At 38.2% G+C, this 27,938-nt stretch overlaps 1 protein-coding gene across 1 annotated transcript in view; it reads right to left on the minus strand.

Moving 5' to 3' along the window:
- The window catches only part of LOC131040923 (DENN domain and WD repeat-containing protein SCD1), a 254,969-nt gene that overhangs the window by 117,526 nt on the left and 109,505 nt on the right, over nucleotides 1-27,938 (minus strand). Inside the window, exon 18 of the mRNA XM_057973881.2 lies at nucleotides 1,729-1,886. Within this exon, the coding sequence (XP_057829864.2) occupies nucleotides 1,729-1,886 (158 nt within the window). The remainder of the gene's footprint in view (nucleotides 1-1,728; nucleotides 1,887-27,938) is intronic.

Consider the following 27,938-nt stretch of genomic DNA (forward strand, 5'->3'; position numbering starts at 1 on the left):
ACGAGAGGATAGGATACTCAACATTCTATTCTGCGTTGGCCGGAGAGAGTTGTAGCGATACGACTTTAGCCACGTCAACAGTTACCAGAAAATAATCTACAAAGGTTGATAGGACAGTAGAACTGTTGAAGACTTTGTGCTTTCATTTCTGTTTTCCCGTCCCGGGGAAGTGACGGAGGTCTTTGTGCCTTCATGGAAACTTTGCTTCCCTTTATGTTCCAAAAATCCTACAAAAAAATCTCATTTCTGTATTTGCTATTATTTATATTCAATTGCTATTACTTAAAGAGTATAGTTTTTCTTGGAAGAAGAAGAAGAAAGACTATTGTACCATCCATATTAGATTAGTTTAGTTTGTAGATAGGGGGAGCCTTCCCTAAATTAGGAGAGTATCATACTCACACACTATGGCTGAAACCCCAATTTTGCTCATCCCCCAGGTGTACAAAATTTTCAACCAACACCCTCCAAATGGTAACCTCGCTTAGTTAAGTCTTACACATATAGGCCTTAGTCTTACTCTACAATTTAAGAGCATCTATGCTTCTTCCATGCCATGTAGTGTTATGCTTGTATTGATATAAGAGATCAAATTAGAGGCTTAATGCAAGGTCATTTATGCCTTGCATAATCTTGGAGCTGAAAATAGAATTTAATAACTTTGTATTCTTAATCTGGATCGATTTATCACTAAGGAAACTTTATGAATGATGTGGACTTTCATAAATGAACAAGAAAAAGCATCTCAGATCTCTTAATTAATGGAATTCCTAAATTTTCTGACGGCACGTACAGCCAAAGTATAAAATTGGGAAAATAAAGAAAGTGCAGAAAATATTTTTCCACGTGGAAAAATCTACAATTTGTTACAAGGATGCAACTTCCTCATTGATTGGCATGTCTTCTAAAAATCTATCTACAAAAGCCAGCTATATAAGAATCTTTGTCCATAGAGGCACTAGATCTATCTTGGATACATGTCCTGAAAAATGTGTGATGAGTGCACCCTTGATTTTGAGGTTGAATGCCTTGAGAAAGGTGATTATATGTAACATATCCACATGCAAAGATAATAAAGCTGTAAATCTATTAATCTATTTATCACATTAACAAATTTATGCAAAAGAAAATGCTTGTGAAGTTGATACAAAAGATAAGATTTAGGGATACCTACTATCATTAAATTGATTTAGAGAAACTTGCTAGCTATCCAAAATTTAATTAAGAAATCAAAAGCTGCACTCATTCCATGAAGAACAAATCAGCACTCAAAAATATGGCATTTCTTTCAGCATTAGAATAGGAACAATAGCATCCACTCAAACTTCATAGCAAAATTTTCTCTCATATTAACAGCTACTGCAACTGATACTAGTCATCTACTAGCATATCTAAATATTGAAATTTAAAACCAAGTAGATCAAAATGGAGAAGCGACTAGTTCATGAAGATTTAAAATCCTTCCATTGTGTATAAGATGCCACATGTCCTTGCTGAGTTTTGGATAAACTAAAAAACATCACTCTTAAAGAGGCTTTATAAAGCTAAGGATGCAACATCTCATCGTTCTCAATCAAGATTTCAAAAATAAATATTTCTCAACACTTTAAAAGAACTCTTTCCTGATTCTAAAGACAGGAATCTTTCAAAACATCATAACAGAAGCACAAAATTCATTATATAACTTATGGTTTGAATAAACGAAAATATAAGATTCTTTGGACATACCGTACTTCATCCCAAGCAGGAAGCAAGCCAAGATGACGTTGAACATAATCTGGTACATTATTATCATCTCTTTTATATATATCAGCAGAAATTTCCAGAGCATCCATTACAGTAATCATGTCATTTCTTGATGTTGCACGACTAATTGCCGTCTTAAGCTGTAATGTCATATAAAGCAGATGCCAGCAAATATTAAATTTCTTACACCAGAAAAACAACAGATAACAGCCAAAAAAGCTACCAACTTTTAAGAAATGTTCATCATGCCAAAACAATAATCAAGTAGCAAAACAATGCATTAACATAAACAACAAAAGTTAATCCAGGTGGTTTTAAAAATCTAGCCATGATCTCTTAACAAAAAATCGGGTCGATGATATGAAAGCTGTTAAATTTTTTATCAGATTTGAATAGCTGGGAAATTTAACTTTAACTTTCTATGACTGTAAATGTAACCTTTTAAGTGTTATCGGTCTGATACTATATGTACTCGATACAATATTTGATTGCCACGATATGAACAGTTGTACTCTATCACCGATTGCTGTCCGCTCGATCTGAGACAATGATGTTGTTCACCGTCTGCTGTATTATATATATTCGATATGCTATTGGTATTCTGGATTGACAGAATATAATCGAACACAAACTGCTAGTATCTCTCTGTATGCTGAGTGTATGTTCCATCTGCTAGCAACACAAATAATTTGGTTGCCACTGAGTTTATTCACAGCAAGCTATCGATTTCATATATTCACCGTATATAATATCCCCGTTCCTTTGCAGTCGTATTCAGTCTGATGCTATTCGTTGAGTATGCCAGCCGTCTACCAGTCGTATCTACCTTTGATCTGCACTTAGTTCAATATTATTCTAAGTCTTTTTTTTTTCTCTGTCTTCTGTATATCTCGCTCCAATGGAAATGTATCATCCTAATATATGATACTCGTAGTCTACTCGAGTAGTCGTGCCTCTTCACAAGGAGACCGTAGACTATTTGAATGTAGCCCGATTCATAAATGAATAGAAATTATATCCAAACGATACTAATATAATCGGTTACAACCAATCATAACCGGTTATCGATAACGACCAACATTAACCACTACGATAACAAAATGGAGTAAACCGATCATTACAAAAAGTCGATAAAGTAATGCAAGTGGATAATGGTTATGTATAATCTGAAGACTAAATCTGAACTTAATAATGAGAACAGTTATTCAAATGTCTAAAGCCGATAGGCCAATTAGGCATTTGAATTGTATAGGCTTGATCAGAGAATTCCGACCGAAGCTATACATATTCAACAAAAGTCATTTTCATAATGAAATGTGCATATTAGTGGGAGAAAATTTAATTACAAGAATAACAAACAAGAGAAGTGTGATAAAATATAGGAATGGTAGTAGAAAGTTTAAAATAATAATAATAAAATGAATAGGAGAGTTATAATTAATGTCAACTTATGGCAAAAGATTGTCAAAGTAGTTGAGCTTAAAAAGTATTACATTCTTGTTATGGAGAACCTTGTTCTAATCCCCATAGTAGACATATTCATCCAAAGCAAACTTTATAACTATGGCCTCTTCCAATGTTGGGACTCCATAAAGCAATGTATCATCAACGAAGTGCTGATGTGTGATAGACAATGTATTCTTGGCAACCGAGATTCCTTTGCCCCGCCCAATCTTGACCTTTCTTGAAATCCCCTGACTCAATGCCTCGGCCATAATCACGAAAAGGGAGGGGCACAAAGGGTCTTGTTAGAATATTGTCATTGATGTCAAAGGTTCATTAATCAAGGAATTGGATAGCTGTGATTTATATCAAGGAGCCTAATACACAATACAAATGGAAATGTTGTCATTGATGTCAAAGTGATACAAACAATTTAATTGTTGTTATTGATGTCACAGATGAAGAAGATCATTAATATCATGATGATGGATGGCAGAGGCATTACTACATATCCAATATATGATCTTACATATCCATTTTAAGAGTGTGACACATGCAGCCAGCACAAGGTAGAGATGAAGATAATTATCAAAGAGATGCAGCCAACATTATGAATTTATATTGCCATCAAAGAAGTATGCAGATATTATCATGAAGGAGATAACCATGTTGCTATTGATTTGATAGTGCAACATATTCGAACAAAAGTTTGAGAAACATGACCAGGTAATCACTCCTTGGAGTCGACTATTGCAAGACACTGTGGTGTAATATGCAGTAGAGAACATATGCAACAACAGTCATCTTTATGGTTGATGTCTTAGTAACGATCTACATAAAGGTTGAGATTTATTATAAGGGCAAAAGAACAACTTCATATTGAGAACAAAACAACTACTCAATCCTTAATGAAAGTGGCTTTGTTAAAGAAGAGACTTTATATGGAGCAGATATTAATTGTAAAATTCAACGCTTGTATGTGAGGGGATAAAGGCTACGATCTGTTACACTTTATATGAAAGATACTAAATAGAGCAACAACAACAATCGCTATTAAGGCAGCGATGTAATGCACAGCAAGGTGGTAACTTGGTCAGCAATCTAATACAGTATCTAAAGTGGTTAATAATAATGATAGCATATGATAATGGGAGGATATAATAAATGGTTAAGAAGTATATCGTCAGCGATTAATAAATCCTAAAGATGCAGCAATTCGTATTCCAAATATGGCTACCTTCAAACAAACACATTTAGCAGCAATTTCAAGACAGCGGTTTATTTGAATAAACAATGATGAATTCATTTCTAGGATGGCGATTTCAAAGTATATATGTGCAGTGACTTCTTATGGCAGCGCTGCATTAAAATCAAAAGATTATATTGAGGAAATATTCAGCGGCTAAATTAATTATTTGCTTGTTAAATAATATGAAGGCATCGATTAAAGCAATTGGTCGAAAATGGACTCTTAACAAATGGCAGATCTAAGAGAAGAGTGATTAATAAAAGAAGTCAAGCAATTTACATTGGTGCAATTTAAGAATTTTTATTATAAGAGTTAAACGATAGCATTTATTCATGAAGAGGTGTGGGTAAACTATTGAAAAAGAACCGATCAAAAATTGTAGGATTCGTTAATATACAAGGTACGGTTAGAGAAGCAAGCATATCAATTTGCAAGCAAAACAATATGATTATGGTTTAGGAAAGTCACAACCGATTGGGTTAAAAAGATACAACCTTTCTATAAAAGGTTATGAGAGAGATATATAAAGGAATTAAATCATTTTGAGATGGTGGTAAGTGTGTATATAGAGTGGTGTATTGAAATAAAAAGAATATATTAAAGAGAATGGAAATTATGTGGAGATGTATAAGGAATAAATATTAAGGATGTTTTACTCAAGCAAGTATGGGGCGAAGAAAATTATTTGCAGAATTATAAAGAGATTATATACAGACTTATAAGCAGATTTATATGTGGAATTTAAGAAAATATTCATGACAGATTTTTAATCTTCCAATGTAGCATTAAATATACACATACATTTAAAATAAATCAACTTTCACTTTATAACTGGGCCCTTATAGTCCTTTATTAATTAATAAAGTATTGATATTTTATGTAAAACCATTGGACTATATGAAAAGCTGAGACAATTATAAAAACTGAATCCACTAACAATACTAAAAATAGTAATCCTGCCACCTGGCTTAGTCAGTGCTCGAAACTGACTTACTAAAAATAGTAAGTATTGGAAGAATAGCCGAAAATCACTCCAGAAAAGGGCATCATGCTCATAATAACAGTGTGAGCTCAACTAACCATCAAATACTGTCAAACCACTAGATAAACTACCTCCAAGGTTCCCTAACCCTAACTCATCAGCCTATGAGAACCAACTGTACACTAAAGGTCCACCAAGTCAACTAGCTAGGAAGGGGACATTACACAAATTTAGCTCCAAAACTTTAATCCGGGTGTGCATTCAGAAGGGAAGCAAATGACTAAATGTGAAAATTTTGTTTTCAAAATTTAAAACACCTTGCTTGAAAAAGGGTGCACCTATCAAAGGTACAAGAATAGCACCTTCAACTGGATTCAATTCTATAAAAACATGTGCACCTAGAGAGCAGGGGTGCACCTTTTCAAAGACAAATTTACTGCAAAGATTGAATTCAATACACAGGTAAACACTTGGAGGGTAAGGGTACACCTTGGTAATGGAAAATCAAATGTTCAAAAAACACTTTATCAAGTGTGCACCTAGTATTTGAGGGCAGCTGTGCAGCTCGCCAAAATAACTTCCAAATCCAGTTCTTTAGCTTCTTTTGGTTTGCTTAAGTTATATTTAGTTATTCTTAATCTTTGTACCAAAGAAATTCAAACATGAATTTCTGATATTATTTTATCTGCTATCATTAAAATTTAAAAGAGAATTATCATACCCACAACCACGTCTTCCAATTCCCAAAACTCAAAGAAACACAACGTCTAAGCCCAAAAACCAGCATATACAAAAGCTCTAAAGAGATGAAGGGAGAGATCCATGAACATCTTATAAACAAGCATGATTTAAGAATCCAAAAAAGTCATCTAAACACTCCAAATATTCAAGACACCGAAAAAGTTGTGCATTTTTATTCCTATCATAAACACTGTTAACAGAGTGAAACACAAGCTCTACTTTATTACAAGTACAATATTCTAATATATTTAGATTCCTTGAAAAGTCATGCGTGTTTTAAAAAATGGCGCTCAATTTTGAGCACAAATACAAATGTAATGGTCTCCACATGTTACAGGAGTTTATGAAAAGGGACAGTTTCATTTCTGTCAAATGCTGGTTTCAAAACTATCAGTCTACTCAAAGGGATGGATTTGTCAAAGTGGAGATTTCATTTTTCTCAAGCAGCAGCTTTGTTTCTGACACTACACAAAGTAGTTGTTACATTCTGTCAACTCCTGAATGTAGCAGCTTTGTTGCAAGTTGTACGCATGGAGAAAAGGCAGAAAATGATGTATCTTCTGTGATGAACCCTTGCTGGTTCAATTCTTCAAACTACTGTAATTTAATATTTTTTCTGTGTTTTTTATTATTAGAGATGGTCTTTCAGAAATAGACAGAAGTTGCAGAAGGGGTTTCTTTAATTTTCAATACCTATTGAAAGAATACATGAAATCAATCAGCTGAAACAAGGAATTGGAGAATTTAGAAGCATACCCATACGTCCTTAGCCAATTTACTGAAATTAAAAGATTCAAACTAGCAACTTGCAAAGTTCTGATTTTTATTTTGAAAACATATCAGATCTGCTCTTATTTAATAATAAGACGGCCAAACAGTAAGAAGATGGCGCCTGTTGTGCCTTGCACACACTCCCCATCGTCGACAAGGTCCCCCTTTCTTTGTTTTCTCGTCTCGTCCTCGCTCGGGTCCTGAGTAGGGAATCCCGGTAATTCGCAGAGAAGATGCAACAATTAGAAATTACATTCAAGAGGAGGTGATCTTTCTCAAAAAGTGAGCTGGCCTGAGTCCTGGATACTGAAGTATTTGCATCTTGAAAATGAGAAGCAAGATGTTGCAGTTAGGTCAGATCGGCAAGCTGACAGGAGAGTCTTGAACTAATAAAAAAATTGGTTACCTGAGTTGAATAAAGAACCTAAGGTGCAAACGCAAAGCATTGTCAAGTCGCCATCGACATCGTGGGCAGTTTCAGGAATGAGGCCGATTGAGACAAGTGAGCAAGGCAACTTGGAAGACTCCCAAGATAACCTTCCTTGGCCCGAAATTTTAAAAAACGTTAAAACTCTCAAAAGTAGCTTTTTGGCCGAAATTGAAAAAAATTGAAAAAAAAAAAGACCAGACGTCTTGCATTTCACCAAAATGGCCCAAAGTCGCTTCGAAGACATAAAGGTAAAATCTCGCAAAATACTCTCCTAACACCGAAAAGGAGATAAATATTAAGTTCAAAATGTCTCTAAGCCCGAAATTCCACTTATAAGTAACAAAATCGACCTTATAGACTGAAATTCAAACAAGAATTGGAAATTCGGCCTCCCAGGCTGAAATGGGAGACAAAATTGGCAAAAGGGCCTTATAGGCCGAAAACAACTTAAATCTCAAAATCGGCTTTTCAAGCCAAAAATCAAACTCTCAAAATCTCTCATAAGGCCGAAATGTCAATGAGTGTAAAGTCGTGCAAAAGGGGTAAAATGCCGAAAAACTTAGCAAACAACTTAAACTTTCAAACCCCCCTCAATTTGCCGAAAGGATGAAAGGCGATTTCAAGATTCACAAATAAGCCTTATAGGCCAAAAATTCAAAACCTCTAAATCGTGCAGTATATGTGATTTGAGCTGAAAAATGATCAGAAAGATCGCACAAATAAGGCAAAATAAACGAAATTTGTTTCAAGCAAAGGGGCGTTGAAATGAAAAGAAGCAAAATCGCCCTTTCGCATCAAAGGGACGGAATTCAACTAAGATGGGTGTCTAAAAACCTCAGGACAATTCACACAAGATGCATTGAAAGGCCCTAAGTTTTTGAAAGGCGAGTTTCTTATAGGACATAAGGCATTTAGGAGGAAGTTTGGCAAAGAGTTAGAGACCAAAGTATACTCAATTTGCAGTCAATAAACCTCTTCATTGCACTGCCAAGTAAGTTAAATTCACCCTTCAAATAGTTAAAAATGATCATATTTCTTTACCTAGGGTTAGAATGTAAATGTGAATAAGTGAAAACTTTGAAGGTTATAATTTAGGAAAGCATCAAACAACAACCAACTATCAAAATCAGCCTCCAGACTGAAATTTCGAACTTAGGCAAACTTTACACGTTTCAAGCCTAAACTAATCATTGGAGCATTGTTCCAAGCGCCCCTGAAACGTTTGAATCTCCCTTTAATAAAACACTTTTAAACTGAAACTTTTTTCAAGTTCCAAATCAGTAGCATAGGGAGCAGCATTGTTTAAAGACGCTCGTTCGATATCAACGACCAACAACTTTCAAATTCAACCTTTCCAAGAGTCCAAAGCACATAGGATCATCTTTCCGGATAATTGCAAGCATGATCGTCTTTGAAACATTCAGCGAGAAACAAAACTGAAAAACTTAAAGCGCTGAATCACGCAATCCAATAACATTTGCAACTTTTCGCCATCAGCAATTAGGAACAACATTTCGAAAATCCGCTATCAGGAACAACATTTCGAAAATCCGCTCCGAGAACGACAATTAACCAAACCGAATGATTTTCAACTTCAAATTGCATTCAATTCCCAAACGATCAGAATTAAAATTGTTTAAATGTCTTGTTTTAGCAATGTTTTCAAATTTCGATTATCTCGTTGATCATCAATTTTAATGCTAATGTCGTCTTCTGCCACTGCTAACCCACATTTTTCCTCAAGCTTGCCTCGTAATCTGTGTCCGCCTGTGCGGGATAAATGCCTAAATCAGTGACAGAGTCTTCAAAGGCACAAGACGCTACCGGAGCATCACGAACTTCCAAAGCTGACGTTCCCTGCAAGTTCGAGAAAATGAAGTACCAGTACCAAGGAGGAGTCAAAGAGTCCAAGATCCAAAGTGTGTGGGACAATATAGGAGATACAGACCTGGGACATATCGATATTCAAGATTTGAGGACTAGGGTGTACTCTTCTAACGCCTATGGCAAGCCCAGACGGATGTTGGAAAGCGGTATTGCTCAAGTTGCTGGTTTCCCACCAGCCGTGCAAACTTATGAACTAGTGGTTGAAGCCGCTAAGCATTATCAGCCAAAAACCAGATTGGTGGTGTTGAAAGGAATGGTAATGGCCGACTTCACACCTGAGGCCATTGGGGAAGCATTTGATATCCCGTTTCCTGATAATCCTACTACCGTAACCATTGATGAAGCCCAAATTGCTTACGACAAGAGTCCTACTCCGTGCAAAACACTGATAAACGAAGCGTGGTTCAAAGAAAGAAGACCCCCAAGCACTAGGATCAGCAAAAAGACCCACAGAAGCTACTTCCACAATGAGTATGGCGATATGGTTACCTTGCTAAGCCGGGTCATAAGACTTGCGCAGTCCAATCTCTTTGAGGAATGGATGTTCTACTTCACCAAGCAAGTCTTTGGTGGGAAATCTAAGATTGACTGGGCTCAAATTATCAGCGATAGTATTCATACACAATTGGTTAAGCTCGAAGAGAAGAAGTACTTCGCTATGACCTCCTACCTGGTCTATATGTTTGCTCGACATCAGCCACTGCCAGGATTAATCAAGAGAGGTGAGATTGGGAATAGGCCAAATCAGGTGAAGGTATACGACTGCTATCCTCAGTTGCATTACTATGACGTAGCCCAAAGAAAAAAGAATAACATTGCATATGCGATTGGTCAATATGAGCGGGTCAATGACGCTTTTACAATGCACATAGTCAGATTGATGCAAGCAAGGTTGCACAAAAGTTTGTCAAAGCAGGCTACTACCCTAATCCGGATATATGGTGCATGGTTCATTCAGTTCCCCAAATTCACCTACATTAGAATAGCCAGCTTTGAGGGAACACCGTATCGGCTTCTGCGTTACCCATCAGATAGATTAGTCCTCATGGAGGTAGCAAGGCAAACACACCCAGCAGGCACCATACTCAGGGACAAAAAGCAATCAGGATTCACCTTCCCCATGATCTTAGGTAACCTTGATGTGCACTTCAAGAATTCAGTGCAAGCCGAGGAGTCATTCGACGAACTGGCCTCCTATTGCTTACAAGAGCATTTCCCGGGGAAATGCTTTGATCATGATGGATTTGGAAAGAAGGCCTGCAGCGAGCATTACAGGGCCAAGGCATCAATAGAGGACTACTAGAGCAATTGTTCAGATGACTTTGAGATCCGTCGACAGGTATATTCAAGGTTGAGTGTTCAACAAATGCGACTTTATGAGTACCACCAAGTTCCGGATCAGGTAACAGACTATGGAAATTGCTTGCAAGCCTGAGAATTTGAAGCAGTCAAGGACCTCCCACCAGCCATTGATTGGACTCAGGACCCTATCACAAATTTTGAAGCTATCATGGAGGGTCCAAGAAGGTACACGGATAACTAGCTATCCCAAAAAATAGAGAGGCTAACCCATGAAGGAACCCAATTCACATACAATTTGATGGGTAGTCTCGATTCCTGGTCTTCAGACGACAAAGGTACCTCAAGCGCGCCAAAAGAAGAGGTTAAGAAACCTGAAAAAAAAAGAGAAAGAAGGCAAGAGCCAATAGGGGGACTCGAACGTCAAAAAGGACAAGGAGAGAAAAGATCCCAATCAGGAGACCAGAGGTTACTTCCTCATCCAAGCACCCCAGTTCGGAGGATGATGTGATTGAACTTGACCACCTTCCAACTCCACCTTCACAGGATGATCCCATTGCATTAGAGGCAAATAATCCTCAAATACAAAATGAGCAAGAATCGGAGGCAAGAATCATTGGTTTGGATGGACCTGAGAATCAGGTTGAGGAAGGAGAGATTGCACCTAATCAAGAGATTGGTAAACAAGAGCTCACGCAGGAGAGCAGGCATGAGTTGCAACAAGAAGGCAGCAACAAGGATGACACCATGGTTGAGGGAGAAAGGGAAGAAGATAGAACCCAAGACCCCAGCAGAACTGAAGAACAGCCACTATTAGGGGATACCCATCAGTTACACAGTAAGGTGGGAAAGAACTCAACCGTTAGTAAAGGATTATATACTGCACCCATTCCTCCTTCTGTGTCCGATCAGTTGCAGATAGGCAATGGATCAGCTGGGGCAGCCAAAGAAAAGGGTGGGGATTTAGTAGTCACATCTGGGCAAACCATTCCTCATAACTGGATGATAGCCCGGGCACAGCAGAAAGAGGTTGTCAAGCCACCAATTGACCTGGAGAATATCTTCTCTCGGATAGGAGAAATAAAAGCTAAAGGAAGGAAAAAGCCAAAGACTTACTCCAGGATTACCAAAGATGAGCAAAGGAATCGTAAGATTTATATTCCTGCCCCACTTGCAGACAAACCAGCAGATCAGGTTGCATTGGCCGACTATAGCATCACGTCCATTCCAATAGGGCGAGCAACCATAGAGCAGGAGAGGGAAGAATTCAAAGATTCCATGCAGAATATTCTCAAACAGCTAGATGAAATGACTGTTGAGAGGGATATGTACTGAGCTCGTGTTGAGCAAGCTGAAGGGTACATAGATCACCTGTTAAGGCCGTTGAATCCCATGTTCACCCATTTGCACTAGCACAAAAGACTACAGCTGAATTTGAAGGAGGGCGTGACATTGCCAAGTTTGTCAGAGAATGGATTTGGGGCATTAAGGTAAAAGGAAAGAAGATTATTAATGATGTGAAGTAACACTCAAAATACATGCAGCTAGGATAAATATGCTGGAAGTACAAAAGGAGTATGCCAAAATCCAGGAAACAATTGGCTTGGCTCAACCACTCATGAGGGCTCTTTTCTGGACTCACACTCAATTCCTGCACTGCATTCTATCCTAGATCCCTATGATATCAATAATTTCAAACAGTGGTATTGGATTGTCAGCATGAAAATGGACATGGCAGACACCGTTAGAAAAATTCGAGAGGAATGCGAGGACTTGTCCAATATAGAAAACATAGTTGAAAATATCCATAAGGCATTGGTCATTGGCTGGACGGGTACCATGGAGGATGTTGATGTGGTGTCACGATGGAATGCCAGGTTGAAGGTCGATAAAACTGCATACTCTGTGGAGGACATAGAATGCATCAGCAAGCTGCACACAGACATATTACGTTTCGAAGAACAACAATCAGATTGGCACGAGTGGCTAAGGATAGTGGACACTCATCTCGAGGGCACGCGGTTCAAAATGCGCAATCCTCCCTTTCCCTCTAATAAGGAATTGTTCCCTATTTGTATAAAATTTCAAGAATATGTTCGGGAAGAGCGCGCGGCACACCGGGACATCAGGAAAGGTTACTTGCAAGAGGAAGTTGAATATTTAGAGAAAAAGTCTACCACGGGGAAAGAAAAAGTGCTTTCTTGAAAATATTTGTTTCTTTTAAATTCTAAATGCATTTTTTCAGCATAGAGTTTCTTTCCAACTACCAAAGTCATTGTAAATTTTTGAGCTCCCAAGTGCACTTTTTGGAGCAGCTTTATGTTTGGTAGTTGGTAGTTATTAGTTAGTTGATGGTTGGTGATGATATTTTGTTATCCATTAATGGGTACGGGCAGTCATGTTTTATAGGATGAATCTGGGCCACTTGTAAGATTAGATCTTGGCCATTCATCCATTTTTGAAAGTCTGTATAAGGGATGGTTTCTCCCTTATTTTTTTAGTATGAAATCTTGGATTGTTGCAGAAACTCTACAGGAAAACATTCAGACTTAATGAAGATTAAAGTTGTTATTGTTTCATGTGAGTGCATCGTCTATTTCTTCGCTCTTTGAATTTTTATGCATTTTGTTTTACAAAATAATATGTGCAAGTTAATGTCTGATAGAGATCTTAGTTCATACCATTAACGATTGGTTGATTGTCAGTTCCTCTGCATGGTTAGTCTGAACTCACTAGTATGCTTAGTTCAGTTATTTAACATGGAGTGTATGAATGTCTTTAATTCAGCGTTTATGTTTAATAACATGAAAATTTGTTTCCCCTTTGGAGATTGCATCAATTTTATCTAGTTGTGTGAACTACTAGCGAAATAAAATTTGATTATTGCAAGGTTTTTGTCTATCAGCTTGAATGTGTTATTTTAGGTAGAAGTAATTAGCATCCTCCTTCCCCCCTTTTACCTCTTTTTTTTTCCTTTTTTTTTTTTAAATTTGAAAGTAAGTATCCATGGCAGCATCAAACAACTATAGAATCAGATGAATCAATTCCTAGAGCCTAGGGGAAATCACGTCTGAGACCTTTCGAGCCAAATCCATCCACCAAAATCAGTCCCCTTTGTGTTTCCACCAAAACACATCAAACTGTTGAGCTAACCTGTAGTCAAGACCTGACAACCAAAACATTGAGGTCACGCCCATATGATCAAACCAAACAACATTAGGGATTTCCTTATTTCAAGAGAGGATAGGATACTCAACATTCTATTCTGCGTTGATCGGAGAGAGTTGTAGCGATACGACTTTCAACATGTCAACAGCGCCAATAAATGAGCAAGTTGTGTGTTTGAGAAAGAGACTTCCAAACCACAGAAAATTATCAGCAATAACAGCAAATAGAAAACCTACAACAAATTTGCCTTGTAAGAAGCCAAATCTGCCCCAATTTGATCCAATTTGACTTTTGAATGAAGCCAACCAAGCTGCAACAATTCGATTGATCTTTCACAATCTCAAAGCTATTGAATTTTGAAGAATGCATGCTCTCCAAAACAGGTCCAAACCCTAGCCACCATAGCCAAGTGCTCAGAAGAAATGTCAAATGCTCAATATCAATGAATGAGGTCTAATTTCATCTTGGCTACCTAAATACCCAAAAGGTACGATTTTTGGCAATTAGGTTTTTAAAAATCATAACTTGCTTTTAGGGTTCCCAACTTAACCCTAAAAGGGACGCCCAACTTAGGAGATATTAAATTTTCACTTAAATAAATTTAAGTGATGCACTTTAAAATTTTATTTTAATATTTCATTAAAACATTAGTTGCCTACGAGAACCACTTAAAAATTCATATCTCCCTTATTATTGCTTAGAAATTGAATCTGTCAGAAGCTAGGCCCACAGTTCGCCATGCCAGTGAAAATAGGACCATGTCTATTTTTAGCATTTTTTCCCTAAAAAATAGGAAATCCTCATAAGATGTCAAAAACTGATGAAACGAAGACCAGAATTGAACTCAACACTGAACTAGAACAAATAGACTGACTACCCCTCAAGATACTCCATCATTGACCCCCTTATCCATACCCTGTTAGCCTACAAGGGTCCAAAAATAGGCTAACTCCTCAAACCACTGTCCCTGACTAGAATGGGGACATTACAGTCCGCCCTCCCAAAATTTGCTTGTCCTCAAGCAAACTCAAAGTTGGATGCTGTAAAATAGTATCACTCTCCCAAGTAGCATCCTCTATCGGCAGATCCTTCCATTTAATCAAAAATTCCCTGATGACACTTCTCCGCAAATGACGCTCTCTGAACTCTAGAATGGCCTCGGGTACTAGCACTAACTTCCCCTCATCATCCAGCGATGATGAACTGCATAAGGAACTATATGTTGTACCAATGCCTTCTTAAGGCATGACACATGGAACACATTATGAACCTTACTATCTGTCGTTAAATATAACTCATAAGCAACCTGGCCAACTCGCCTGGTAATCCTGAAAGGACCATAATAACGTGGCTTGAAATTCTATGAGCCCTTCTTCCTAAGAGAGGATTGTCTATAGGGTTGTAGCATCAAATACACCATATCCCCAATTTCAAAAGATCGCTCAACCCTCCTCTGATCAGCATATTGCTTTTGCTGATTTTGAGCCTTCTGAATATTATCACGAAGTGCTCTCATAATATCCTGGTTCTCCTGTAACAGATTCCTAGCACTCGGTACTCTACAATCGCTCATCAATAAATCCAGAAAACTAGGAGCATCATATCCATACAAAGCTCTGAAAGGTGTCATCTGAATAGTCATGTGGTGAGTGGAATTATAACAATACTCACACAAATGTAACCACTTCACCCAAGCCTTATGTTGCCCTGAAATATAGTTTTGCGGGTATCCTTCCACCCATTTGTTGACAATCTTTGTCTGTCCATCAGTCTAGGGTGGTAACTGGTACTCGGAGTGAGCTCTGTCCCGCAAAGTCTGAATAACTCCTACCAGAAGTGACCCATGAACCTGTTGTCCCTATCACTGACAATACTCTGAGATTAAACCATGCAATTTGAATACCTCACAAAAGAAAAGATAAGTAGTCATGATCGGGAAGAAATGTGCATACTTAGTCAACCGATCAACTACCACATAGATGTTGTCTCTCCCTTGAGCTTTCGACAAGCCCGTAATAAAGTCCATAGACACGCATTCCCACTTCCTGTCAAGAATAGGAAGTGGCTGAAGTAAACCCTGCAAGAAAGCTATGCTCCTACTTGTTATGTTGGCAAACAGAACACTCTCTGACATACTGAAGAACATCAGAATTGACTCTTCCAAAAGAATCTCTCTCGTACCTGCCTATAGGTCTTAAAGTAACCGAAATGTCCAGCCATAGGTGAATCATGGAAAGTCCTCAATACCATGCGCTTCGCCTCAGAACCTGGGACTAGAAATATCCTCTCTTTGTAAATGATGAGGTCATTCACAAGAGAGTACCTGTTGTCATGTACTGTCCCACCAATAATACTAGAGGCCCATGGATTCTTGGCATACTCTGCTATAATCAAGTGTTTCCAATCTTCGGAAACAGCTGCCATGGACCTCAAATGGGGACGGCGGGATAAAGCATCAGCAACAATGTTCTGAGTCCCTTTGACATAGGAGATGTCAAAATCATAAGACTGTAACCTGCTGACCTTCTTCTGTTGACGGTCATTTAGATCCTGTTTTCCAAGGAAATGCTTCAAGCTATTATGATCAGTTATGACACAAAACTTGCTACCAACTAAATACTGCCTGAACTTAGCCATTGCATGCATGATAGCCAACATTTCCTTATCATAAATACTATAGCTCCTCTCAGGACCTCTAAGCTTCCTTCTCTCGAAAGCTATAGGATGACGATCCTGCATAATTACTGCACCAATACCCTCTCCACATGCATCACAATGAAGCTCAAAAGGTTTAGTAAAATCTGGTAAAGCAAGAACTGGACATGTAGTCATCAATTGCTTGAACTTTTCAAAACACTCATGTGCTAGAGGTGTCCAAACAAATGCACCCTTCTTTGTGAAATCAATAAGTGGTTCAGCATGCCATGAGAAACCACTAACAAACAGACGGTAAAAGGCACAAAAACCAACAAATCCCCTGAGCTGAGTCAAGGTCTAAGGCATAGGCCAATCAACAATGGCACGAACCTTATCCGGATCCATGCGAACTCCCTCTTTGTTGATTATGTGACCCAAATACAAAAGTTCTGCCATTCCCAATGCACACTTGGACTCCTTGGCGTAAAAGGACTCCCTGTCAAGTATGCCTAAAACAATATCCAAGTGAACCAGGTGCTCCTCCCAAGTCCTACTGTAAACCAAAACGTCATCAAAGAAAACCAGAACAAATCTCCTCAATTGAGACTGGAAGACCCTGTTCATTGTGGATTGAAAAGTAGCTGGTTCGTTGGTTAACCCAAAAGGCATAACCAAAAACTCATAGTGTCCACAATGACATTTGAATGCAATCTTCTCAATATCTTGCTCCCTGACACTGATCTGATGATAACCTGTCCTCAAGTCAGTCTTAGAGAAATAACAAGCTCCGTGAAGCTCATCTAACAACTCATCGATGCGAGGAATGGTATACATGTTCTTTATTGTCCTTCTATTCAGCATACGGTAATCAATGCACATTCTAAATGTGCCATCTTTCTTCTTCACCAAAACAACTAATGGAGCGAAAGGAGACTTACTCGGCCTATGTGTCCCATTGCTAGAAGTTCTTTGATGGTTTTCTCAATTTCATCTTTCAACCGCTTGGGGTGCCGGTAAGGTGTAATCATGATAGGTTTGGTGCACTCTTCAAGCTCAACAATGTTCTCTATGCCTCTATCAAGAGGCCTACCAAGAGGTATGTGTTGTGACGTTTTCACACATCGCCCCATTGCAAATGGGGACCCCCTTCTTTTTAGGCCCTGTCGGTCTTTTGGCTTTGTTTTTGGGTCTTTTCACAGCAGTCTTGTCAGTCTCTCTGCTTTGCAAGTGTTTGGGGGTCATATTGGTCAAGTCTGCCTTTTGTTTGAGCAAATTCGGCTAAGTCTAAGACCTGTTTTGTCTTTTTTAGGGTTTCTGCCTTTTGTCCTAGATTTTAGGGGTTTCTGTTAGAGTTTTGGAAAAACTGTACATACGATTGGAATCAGGCCCCTTCAACGAACCTCCCAGTAAAATTTGAGCCCAAACGGAGCAACTTTCTATTTTTAGAAAGTCCCTATTTTTTAGGGATTTTCCGAGTCCCGGAATGTCGTCATTTTGCCAAAAATCAAACTTGCTATTTTTAGTAATTTCTATTTTTAGTAAGTTTCTATTTATAGTAAGTCATTCATGCACCCTGTCTAGGGGTCTGACGCTGACACTTTGAAGGTTTCTATTTTTGAAAAGTCAGTACTGGCAGGGTCAGTCAGACAAGGCGACAAGGATCAAACATTCGCAGACATTTCTAATTCCGGTAAGTCAAACAACACACAAAGAAAGCCAGAAATTGATCAAGTGTTGGAAGCCTATGCCTAAAATGGAAAGCTCAGAAATTCACCAAGGTTCAGAAAGTCACTCCAAATTGCAGAGGGGTCAAATTCTCCTAAGTCTGGAAAATCGAACTATGAAATCCAAGAATTCCTTGCCCTAGTGGAAACAGCACCCAGGTATGCAATTGGGCGCCAAAATGGGTCAGGCAAGGATGGATGGATAAATTTCATGAATCCTCCACAGAGTGCAAATTTGGCGCAAGTATGCAGTTGGGCGCCAAAATGGGTCAGGCAAGGATGGATGGACAAATTTCATGAATCCTCCACAGAGTGAAAAATGCACCCAGGTATGCAGTTGGGCACCAAAATGGGTCAGGCAAGGATGGATGGATAAATTTCATGAATCCTCCAGAGAGTGAAAATTCTGCCCAAGTATGCAGTTGGGCGTCAAAATGGGTTAGGCAAGGATGGATGGACAAATTTCATGAATCCTCCATAAAGTGAAAATTGCACCCAGGTATGCAGTTGGGCACCAAAATGGGTCAGGCAAGGATGGATGGATAAATTTCATGAATCCTCCACAGAGTGAAAATTCCGCCCAAGGGTGTAGTTGGGTGCCAAATTGAGGAAGGCAGGGATTCACAAAAAATTCCATGAATCCTTCACATAGTGAAAATTCCGCCCCAGGAAGTGATTGGGAGCCAAAATGGAGGAGGCAAGGATTCACAAAAAATTCCATGAATCCTTCACATAGTGAAAATTCCGCCCCAGGAAGTGATTGGGAGCCAGATGGAGGAGGCAAGGATAAATGAAAAAATTTCATGAATCCTCCATAGGGATGAAAATCCGCCCAACTGTGGACTTGCGCACCAAAATGAGGGTCTCAAGGATTCACAAAATTAACTAAATCCTCCACCAAGTCAAAATTGTGGAAATTCCTAAAAAATAGGAGATGGTGGAGAATTGTTGAAAATCTCCTCTAGAGCAAGGAGAGTTCGAGAAACTTCACGAAAATTCTTCATGGATCAAATTCTTCTCTCCTGAAGTTTTCTCTCTCCAAGGTTTTCTCGCCAAGTGGCATCCGAGTCAACGGACGTTGAATTAATGAGGCATCTCTCTGTATGCAGTCGTCACATTTATGGCATTATGATAGATTCCTTTTGCATGCAGTCGTCACATTCAAAAGATGATGGTGCATTTATGGCAACATGGGCGATTTTTGCATGAGGGCACGTTCATTGCATAGTGGGCACTTTTTGAATGTAATTAATTGTAATGGGATGGAATTAATAGCATATGGGCATGATGGGTTATTAATTGTCGATTCCCACCTTGTTGCATCTTGAGTGGAGAATCTTTTAGGGTGAAACCCTAATTAGGGTTTTGCATGTAATCATGGGCTTGAAGCCTATATAAAGGGGTGACCCCCCTCATTTGTAAGAGGCAGGTAGCTTTGTATGAAATTGTTGTGATAAGCTTTCAGATAATAACAATGAAACATTGTTCTTTGATGATGTCCACTTAAGTTATTTTTTTAAAGCTTGCATGGTTTCACCTTCCTCACTTAGAGTAGAAGTAGTGAAGTGCTTTGATTTCAATGGAGAATGTAATGGTGTTTGATGAATTTCCATGGTTCATACTTTTTGCATCTTGCTGATTGTAAGTTGCAGTGTAAAGTTATCCTGAACCCCCTAAATTTGTGCTAAGTTCGATTGTAGATGGTCGTTTGGATTGCGCCATTTTTGGGTATTCAAATGTACTTTCTCGGTTTGAAAATCCTCTAGCATCCCTAGAAGATTGCACCGGGTCTTGCGGAGTTGTAGTTGATCTTGGCGAAGCAGAGCTTGGTTTATTTGGAATTTGTCCACCAAAACATTATTCATTGTTATCACTACCCTTAGGAGTAGATTTAGATCCTTCTAAACCCTTTCCCTTTTACTTTCAGTTCATTTTAGTCCATTCGAAGCAGCAGCATCGCAGAATTGCCATATCCGATTATGGAGTTCCAGCCACAGCAAAGAAGTGAAAGAACGATGCACACGTAAGGCCCCTTGGGTTATCAGCAAACCCATCAAACAACTGAGTCACGTCAACGCACTAAAGGAACCTTGAGATTAGCCATTTGAACTTTAAGAAAACCTAGCATACGGATTAATCTTGATCAAGAGAGAATAAGGTGACCGTTGGTGACTTTATTCTGTGTTAGACACTGTCCTAAAAAACACGTCAACAGTATGTCACTAAACACCTTTGTATGCTTGACTTTAAGCTCCTGAATATCTAAATGGTAAGGTGTTTTATGCTACTCCTCATAAGTAGGCATTAGTGTACACTTTGCTGCCCAATCCACCATGTCATGTCTGATAAGTCTCTCTATTCTTTTAAGAGTGACTAATTTTAAGTTGCTGGCCTTGAGAGCTTTAAGAACATGATTAGTCCCATTAACCTTGAATTTCATCTCCATACCTCTAAGGTTGAGTGTAAATTCACCTATTGCATGAAGCCATGTCATGCCAAGGACCACATCCATGTTTCCCATGTTAACCACATAAAAATTAGCTTTGAAATCATAATTATTGAGTTCCATGGGTAAGTCTGAAATCATTCTATAACAAGTCAGCACATTACCATCAGCAACTTTCACCCTTATGCCTTCAAACTCTTGAGTTTGAATCCCACGCTTCTCCACCAACCGTGCATCTATGAAATTATGAGTTGCACCTATATCAAGTAAAGAAATGACTCTTTGACCAGCCAAGAGTCCACACAACCTAAAAGAACCTTCTCCTTGCATGATAGACATATGAGCTTCCCGTAGATCAAATTCTCCTTCATTTTCAACTCCCTTCTCTGAATTTTCAGTCTCTGAGTCATCTTGATCAGCTTGCTGGTCTGTGTTATCAGTCATGTTTTATCCCTCATGAAACCACTTCATATTCCTGTTTTGACCCTTAGGCTTGAGGGGACAATCATGGTTTTGATCATAAGGGCCCTTACAATGAAAACACAGCTTCCTTCTACGCAAGTCATTAAGTGTTTCTCTATCCAAAAGTGCTGCAAACTTCTTCCCTTGGTCCACATTTTCTGGTTTCTTTTGATTAAACTTGATGTCATTAAATGATGAGGATCGTTTTGAGTTGTTTGGAGTCAACTTACTACGAGGAGCGGTAAGTTCCATGCTATGTGCCTTCCCCATGGCTTCTTGCAAAGTAGGGGGATCAAAAGCCTTAATCCAACCTTTCATGGACTCATAAAGACTTTCAACAAAAAGAATGACCAGCCTTCTCTCTGAGATGTTAGTGACCATAACCAAAAGCTTCTGAAATTCACTAATGTAAGATTCCAAGCTGCCCATTTGTTTCAACTGAGCTAAATCCCTGAAATGCAACTCTGGATCCCTTTTATCAAAACGCTCAACCAATCTATCAGTGAATTCTTGTTACGTAGTGATAAGGTCATGATGCAAAGTAACCATCCCATGGTGTCACCAATCATGGGCTACCTCATCCAAATGCAAAGCTGCAAATTTAATAGCATCTTCTTCTGACATAGGACATAGGGTCAAGAAGGTATCCAACTTACTAATCCAAGCTCTCGTTGTAACTCTACTGCTGCCATCAAAAGTAGAAAGTGTGAGCTTGTTGATTGCATATTTGAGATCATTAGTTTTGTTCCAAGGTTTCCTATCATTCCAATTCCATTTCTTGTTGTGTTCCCTCCTCTGACTCATAAACCTATCAAAGTTAAGATGTTCCTTAATTCTTGGTGGTAATGCATCCCATTCATCATGAAGTGTGGTCACATTAACTGTAAAAGCCACCTCATCTTCCCCCTCAGCCACGTCATCTTCTTCAAGTGCATTTATAACAAAGGTTGGGCGTGTAGGCCTATCATAGGTGAGTGTGGGTGTCACTCTTGCCCTTAGGTGACCAACAACACTTCCATTTTCCTCATGGTTCTGATTATGCCCCCTTGGCATAGTGATCTCTTGTATGGTTGCAGTCAATTGCTTCAACATATTTGCCACCTATCGCTGCCCTATTACTAAACCCCTCATGATAACTCCGGCATCTTGGTCCTCATTGTTAACAGCCTCTTGGTGTTGCTCACCATCATTCCTATCCCCCATGATTTCCAAGGGTATTTCTTCAATATGATCATAATCACCTTGTAAACCAGGTCTCCTGCATGTATAATACCTATGAGGCCCAGTCTATTGTTGATGAATAAAAATCTCTAACCCTCCAGGAAGGCAGGATCAGAGCTCTGATATCACTGTGATGAACCCTTGGTAGTTCAATTCTTCAAACTACTGTAATTTAATATTTTTTTTGTGTTTTTGATTATTAGAGATGGTCTTTCAGAAATAGACAGAAGTTGCAGAAAAGATTTCTTTAATTTTGAATACATATTGAAAGAATACATGAAATTAATCAACTAAAACAAAGAATTGGAGAATTTAGAAGCATACCCGTAGGTCCTTAGCCAATTTATTGAAATTAAAAGATTCAAACCAACAACTTACAAAGTTCGGATTTTTATTTTGAAGTTGTGTGTTTGGGAAAGAGACTTCAAAACCATAGAAAATTATCAGCAATAACAGCAAATAGAAAACCTACAACAAATCTGCCTTGTAAGAAGCCAAATCTGCCCAAATTTGATCCAATTTGACTTTTGAATGAAGCCAACCAAGCTGCAACAATTTGGTTGATCTTTCACAATCTCAAAGCTACTAAATTCTAAAGAATGCACACTCTCCAAAACAGGTCCAAACCCTAACTGCCATAGCCAAGTGCTCAGAAGAAATGTCAAATGCTCAATACCAATGAATGAGGTCTAATTTCATCTTGGCTGCCTAAATACCCAAAAGGTACGATTTTTGGCAATTACGTTTTTAAAAATCATAACTTGCTTTTAGGGTTCCCAACTTAACCCTAAAAGGGACATCCAACTTAGGAGATATTAAATTTCACGTTCAATCAAATGCAGGCAATGATTTCACAATCGAGCAAGAAGAGATGCTCCTTGATGAAGAGGTCCGTCTGTGCATGCTCCAGATGGAAGAAATGATAAGCAGCTCGAGGCAGGGAGGAATATGTGACGGTTAGTGGGCCACTAAGATGGAAGTAGAGTATAAAATGCAGGTCAGGTCGGTGCTTGAACCTCTACTCAAGATCCAAGGCGAACTACTAAAAGAAATTGAGATGCACGATATGTTGATTGACAAACAAGTTGCCATGATAGAAGTGAAGAATGAAGAGCAATTCGGGTTGGGGCTCAACTCGCTATCAAAGATTCAAAAGGAGCTAGCGGTTGAAATATTCCATGTCTCCAAGTTTCCATTTGAGTCCAGATTTCGCCACCGCATGCCTACTGAAGACTAGAATTATGAGCTGCATGTGGCGGATGCCAGTGGAATGATACACCACCAGCTTCAACCTCCTGATGAAGCAGTGGATGATATGCGAGAATTCTCGCCCACGCATGAAAACCACCAGGTTGTCTCTTTCCTTGCTCCTGAATTTGAAAGTTATGAATTTGATTATGGAAATCTAGGAAGAAGAACTTGTTTATGGATTGATCATGGTCCCGACTGTAAATGTTGATCAATTTACAATTCAATATGCAAGTTATATTTTTATTTATCTCATATGTATTATTACGTTCTTTATTGTATATGTCTAACTATCTTCTTGCTTGTGGCAGATGAGAGGAACATTTTATATTTTCTATATCCTATCTCAAGAATGCCACTTACTATAAGTATATAACAAAGGAGGCACGATCAAGCAATGCCTTGATCAGTCATGACCGATCAAGACATTACTTGATCGTACCTTTTTTGTTAATACTAACAAAGGCATGTTACGGTGAATGCAAATCGGTGATCACAACCGTAGTTATCGGTGTATTTAACCCAATGCTAATGACCGATAGTATATCGGTGGCTGTCAATGCTAACAGCCGATAGTTATCGGTGTGTTAGCCTTGACAACCGATAACTATCGGTGTAGACTAACACACCAATAACTATCGGTGGTTAGTTCATTGCCACCCGATATATTGCGATATACTCTATATGCAATCCGATATAATATAACATGCAACCTGATATAATATATATGCAATCCGATATAATATATATGCAATTCAGTATATACTAATCAGTGTGATCATTATTGTTATTCATCTAAATACATAATTCATTATATAGATGAATATGTGATTATCCATAGATTTGCTCATGTGCAAATATAGAATTGCTATCAAGGATGAATTAATTGCTTGATGATTTTATCATAGTTAACGATATGATAAATGATTGAATGAGAGACTTCATTTATCTCTCATTCAATCATTTATCTTACCGAAGCTATTATGTATTAACACTCCCTCTTAGCTAGGTAAGATGAATGTAGACAATATATTCAAGCATCATAATTTAATTGATAGTAATCATTTTAATCATTCATGAGAATCATACCATCTAATCATTTGGTATGTAGTATCACCTAAACACGTGATATTGAAGTTTATCACATCAATCTTGCAATTGATAGGATATCACCTAAGCATGTGATATCAGTATTGCCTACACGCAATACTTAAGGATAATCATATGAGAAAGCTTTATTTTCTCACCTTATCCTAGTTGTGATAAGTGCACTAACACTTTATACAGATTTTTTATCACAACACAATCATGGCACATCCATGACATACCAGAGATCCAACATGATAACTGGTTTGGACATTATAAGATCGTTTGGACAATGCCAACAAAGATATTTAATCAAGGCGCAATCGGTTATACACATACCGATTTATATAATATTACTTTGCTTATTAATCATGCATATAAGGGTTAAACGAATAGTGTATAAAGCATGGTGATAGTAAATAATTGGTTTACCAAATATGTAAGGCCGATAGGCTATTTACATATTTGGTTTCAGTTAGTCGGCCTGTAGGATTACTACCGACACTATATATATTATCAACACTCCCTCTTAGCTAGGGAAGATAAAGTTACCATATCTATCATCTCATTTCTTATGATGGTCAGGATTCCTTATGAGGTTTCATAATCTTACTCTACATAGGATTATACCATTCAAATATGAAGTATCACCTAAACACGTGATACAAGGGGTTAGTCATATTGTAATGACATGATATCACCTAAGCACGTGATATCAGTATTGCCTACACACGCAATACTTAAGGATAATCATATGAAAATAATTAAATTTTCAACATATCCAAGTTGTGATAAGTGCACTAGCATTCTATTTCAAATGTGATATCACAACACAATCATGGCACATCCATGACATACCAGAGATCCTATCACGATAATTGGTTTGAACATCATAAGATCGTCACCTTATGATGTTCCCATACAAGTGTACAATATTTAAGAAGTCATCACTTCTTGAATATGAACACAGGGGGTTACACCCATAGAAGTCCTAACACGACAAAGAAGTTTACACATTAAACATCTTATTGATATGCAAGTATAGTTTACAAAACAGATTACCTTTCTATCATACCCAAACCTTTTCTGAAGTGATCAACCTTCACTCTGGAAAGGGGTTTGATCAGAATATCTGCAGTCTGGTCTCATGTATTCACATACTCCAATTGGATCACATTTTTGTCTACCATATCTCGCACGTAATGGTATGGGATCTCAATATGCTTGGATCTATCATGGAACGCTGAATTCACTGAAAGTTTTATGCAGCTTTGATTGTCGCAATGGATAATAGTAGGTTTCATAGGATCACCAAACAATCCCACAAGTAACTTTCTAAGCCACACTGCTTCTCGGGTAGCCATGGAGGCTGCAATGTATTCCGCCTCGGTGGAACTTTGCGCTACAGAAGACTGCTTTCTGCTGATCTAGGATATCATGGCTGATCCCAAACTGAAGCAGCACCCTGAGGTGCTTTTCCTGTCAGTCACACTTCCAGCCCAATCTGAATCTGTGAATCCGTGTAGATTAAGATCAACTTTCTCATACTTGAGACCGAGATTTAAGGTGCCTTGTAAGTATCTCATAATGTGTTTTACTGCAACCAGGTGTATCTCCTTTGGCTCACACATAAGCTGACTCAAAGCATTCACTGCATAGCAGATATTTGGCCTTGTATTTACCAGGTACATAAGAGACCCAATCATCTGCATATACATGGTAGGATCTACCAGATCTTCATGATGATGTGGCTCCCTCTGAAGCCCAAGTTCTTGCATCAATCTCTTGACCTCCTCATCCAAGGTTGCCTCTGATGGATTGTCAGACTCCCTCTGAATGTTAATTCCTCCTCCTCTTTTGAAAAAGTGTCTCCAACTACTAACTCAGTCTCATAGCAGCAATTTCCAAGTTCTTCCTTCCTTGAATACAGTCTTTATTCAATCTTTCGTCACCCTTTTGCTCCTTGATCCGTACCAGAAGCATTTTAAAGAGAGATTAATAATAGTTCAAGGGATCAAGCTACTTGTAGAGAAATAGACCAATGCTGGAAGCATACATGATTCACTATTACCAATGTTATTGCATGAATTTATACCACACATAAAATTCATGATCATTAATCAAGGGTACAAACAAACAAATAAATACTTATCTCTTAATTGTTGGTATGAATTGTGCTAGACTTGTAGCTATGATTCATCTTCACCGCCTTCAATGTTGCCATCCCATGCAACCAACCTCATAATTTCCAAAGACAGAGGCTCCCCAACTTCCAGCGATTGCCTCAGTTCACATGCCTTGCTAGAATGAAACTTCATACTATTCAAATCTGCAATTTGTGTCCAAAGGCTCACACCAACTGTGGTCACAATCTCCTACGCTTAGCAAATGAGAATCACCACTCAATCTTGAAGTGTCAAGCAATAAGAGGATCCCATGTCCCACAAACTCTGTCAATACACATGCCTTAATAAACCTATATTGTCACCCAACAACATAATGTAATATGGCTGCCAGAGTTAAGACATTCCATCGCTCAACAACAACATCTAAATATAATGCCAGTACTGGAAAACTCTAACAAGTACTCGTATAAATTGTTTTGCTTGCAAGACTTGACATTTTACGAATCTTCAGTTGTTAAACCTCTCTGCAAATCTTTCACCCCTAAACCTGATATATATATTTCACTATGCTATGTATAGGAAACTCATACCAAAACCGCAGTATATATTTGAACTGCTGTATACTTAATATATCATCGATGTCCCATCTGGTCTTGTTTATGTCTTCATCTATGGATTCAATTCAGATCTTAGAATCCTTACCTGATTTTACCAAGGGATAAATTTGCCTTCATATACTTATGTTATAACAGTAAGTCAGATTTCTCCTTTTTTTTTTTTTTTTTTTTTAAATTTGGGTAGGCGATAATCTTAATCATTCTTATCGATTCATCATACATCAATAATTGTTTTCTATTTCACTACTACTCCAAGACATTTCCAAATACCCACGATTACTCCCTAGCAATCAGCGGTTTGGCAGCACCATAACCTTATATCGATTAACAGTAAAAGTGCCCATCTCTGAATTTTATATTTATCGATACTTCTGTAATTGTTGTCTCTGAAGGTCATGATCAATGTATTTCATAGTCGTTTTGCTTTAAAGCCGAACTGTAAATTTGTCCGATTAAAGTAATTGATTTATTATGTCGATATTCATGCTCATCCAATGCTTAATGATCAATCCAGACAATCAGATGCCTATCGTATCCAACCTTCCCGATGGTGGAGGATAATCGATATGCTGATTATGATCATATCTTGACAGCGTAGTTTATAATGTTATTTGGTCTTCCTCCACGTGAATAATAATCAATGTGCTTTTGTCTG

Source organism: Cryptomeria japonica, chromosome 10, assembly GCF_030272615.1.
Source record: "Cryptomeria japonica chromosome 10, Sugi_1.0, whole genome shotgun sequence".
NCBI classification, from domain to species: Eukaryota; Viridiplantae; Streptophyta; class Pinopsida; order Cupressales; family Cupressaceae; genus Cryptomeria; species Cryptomeria japonica.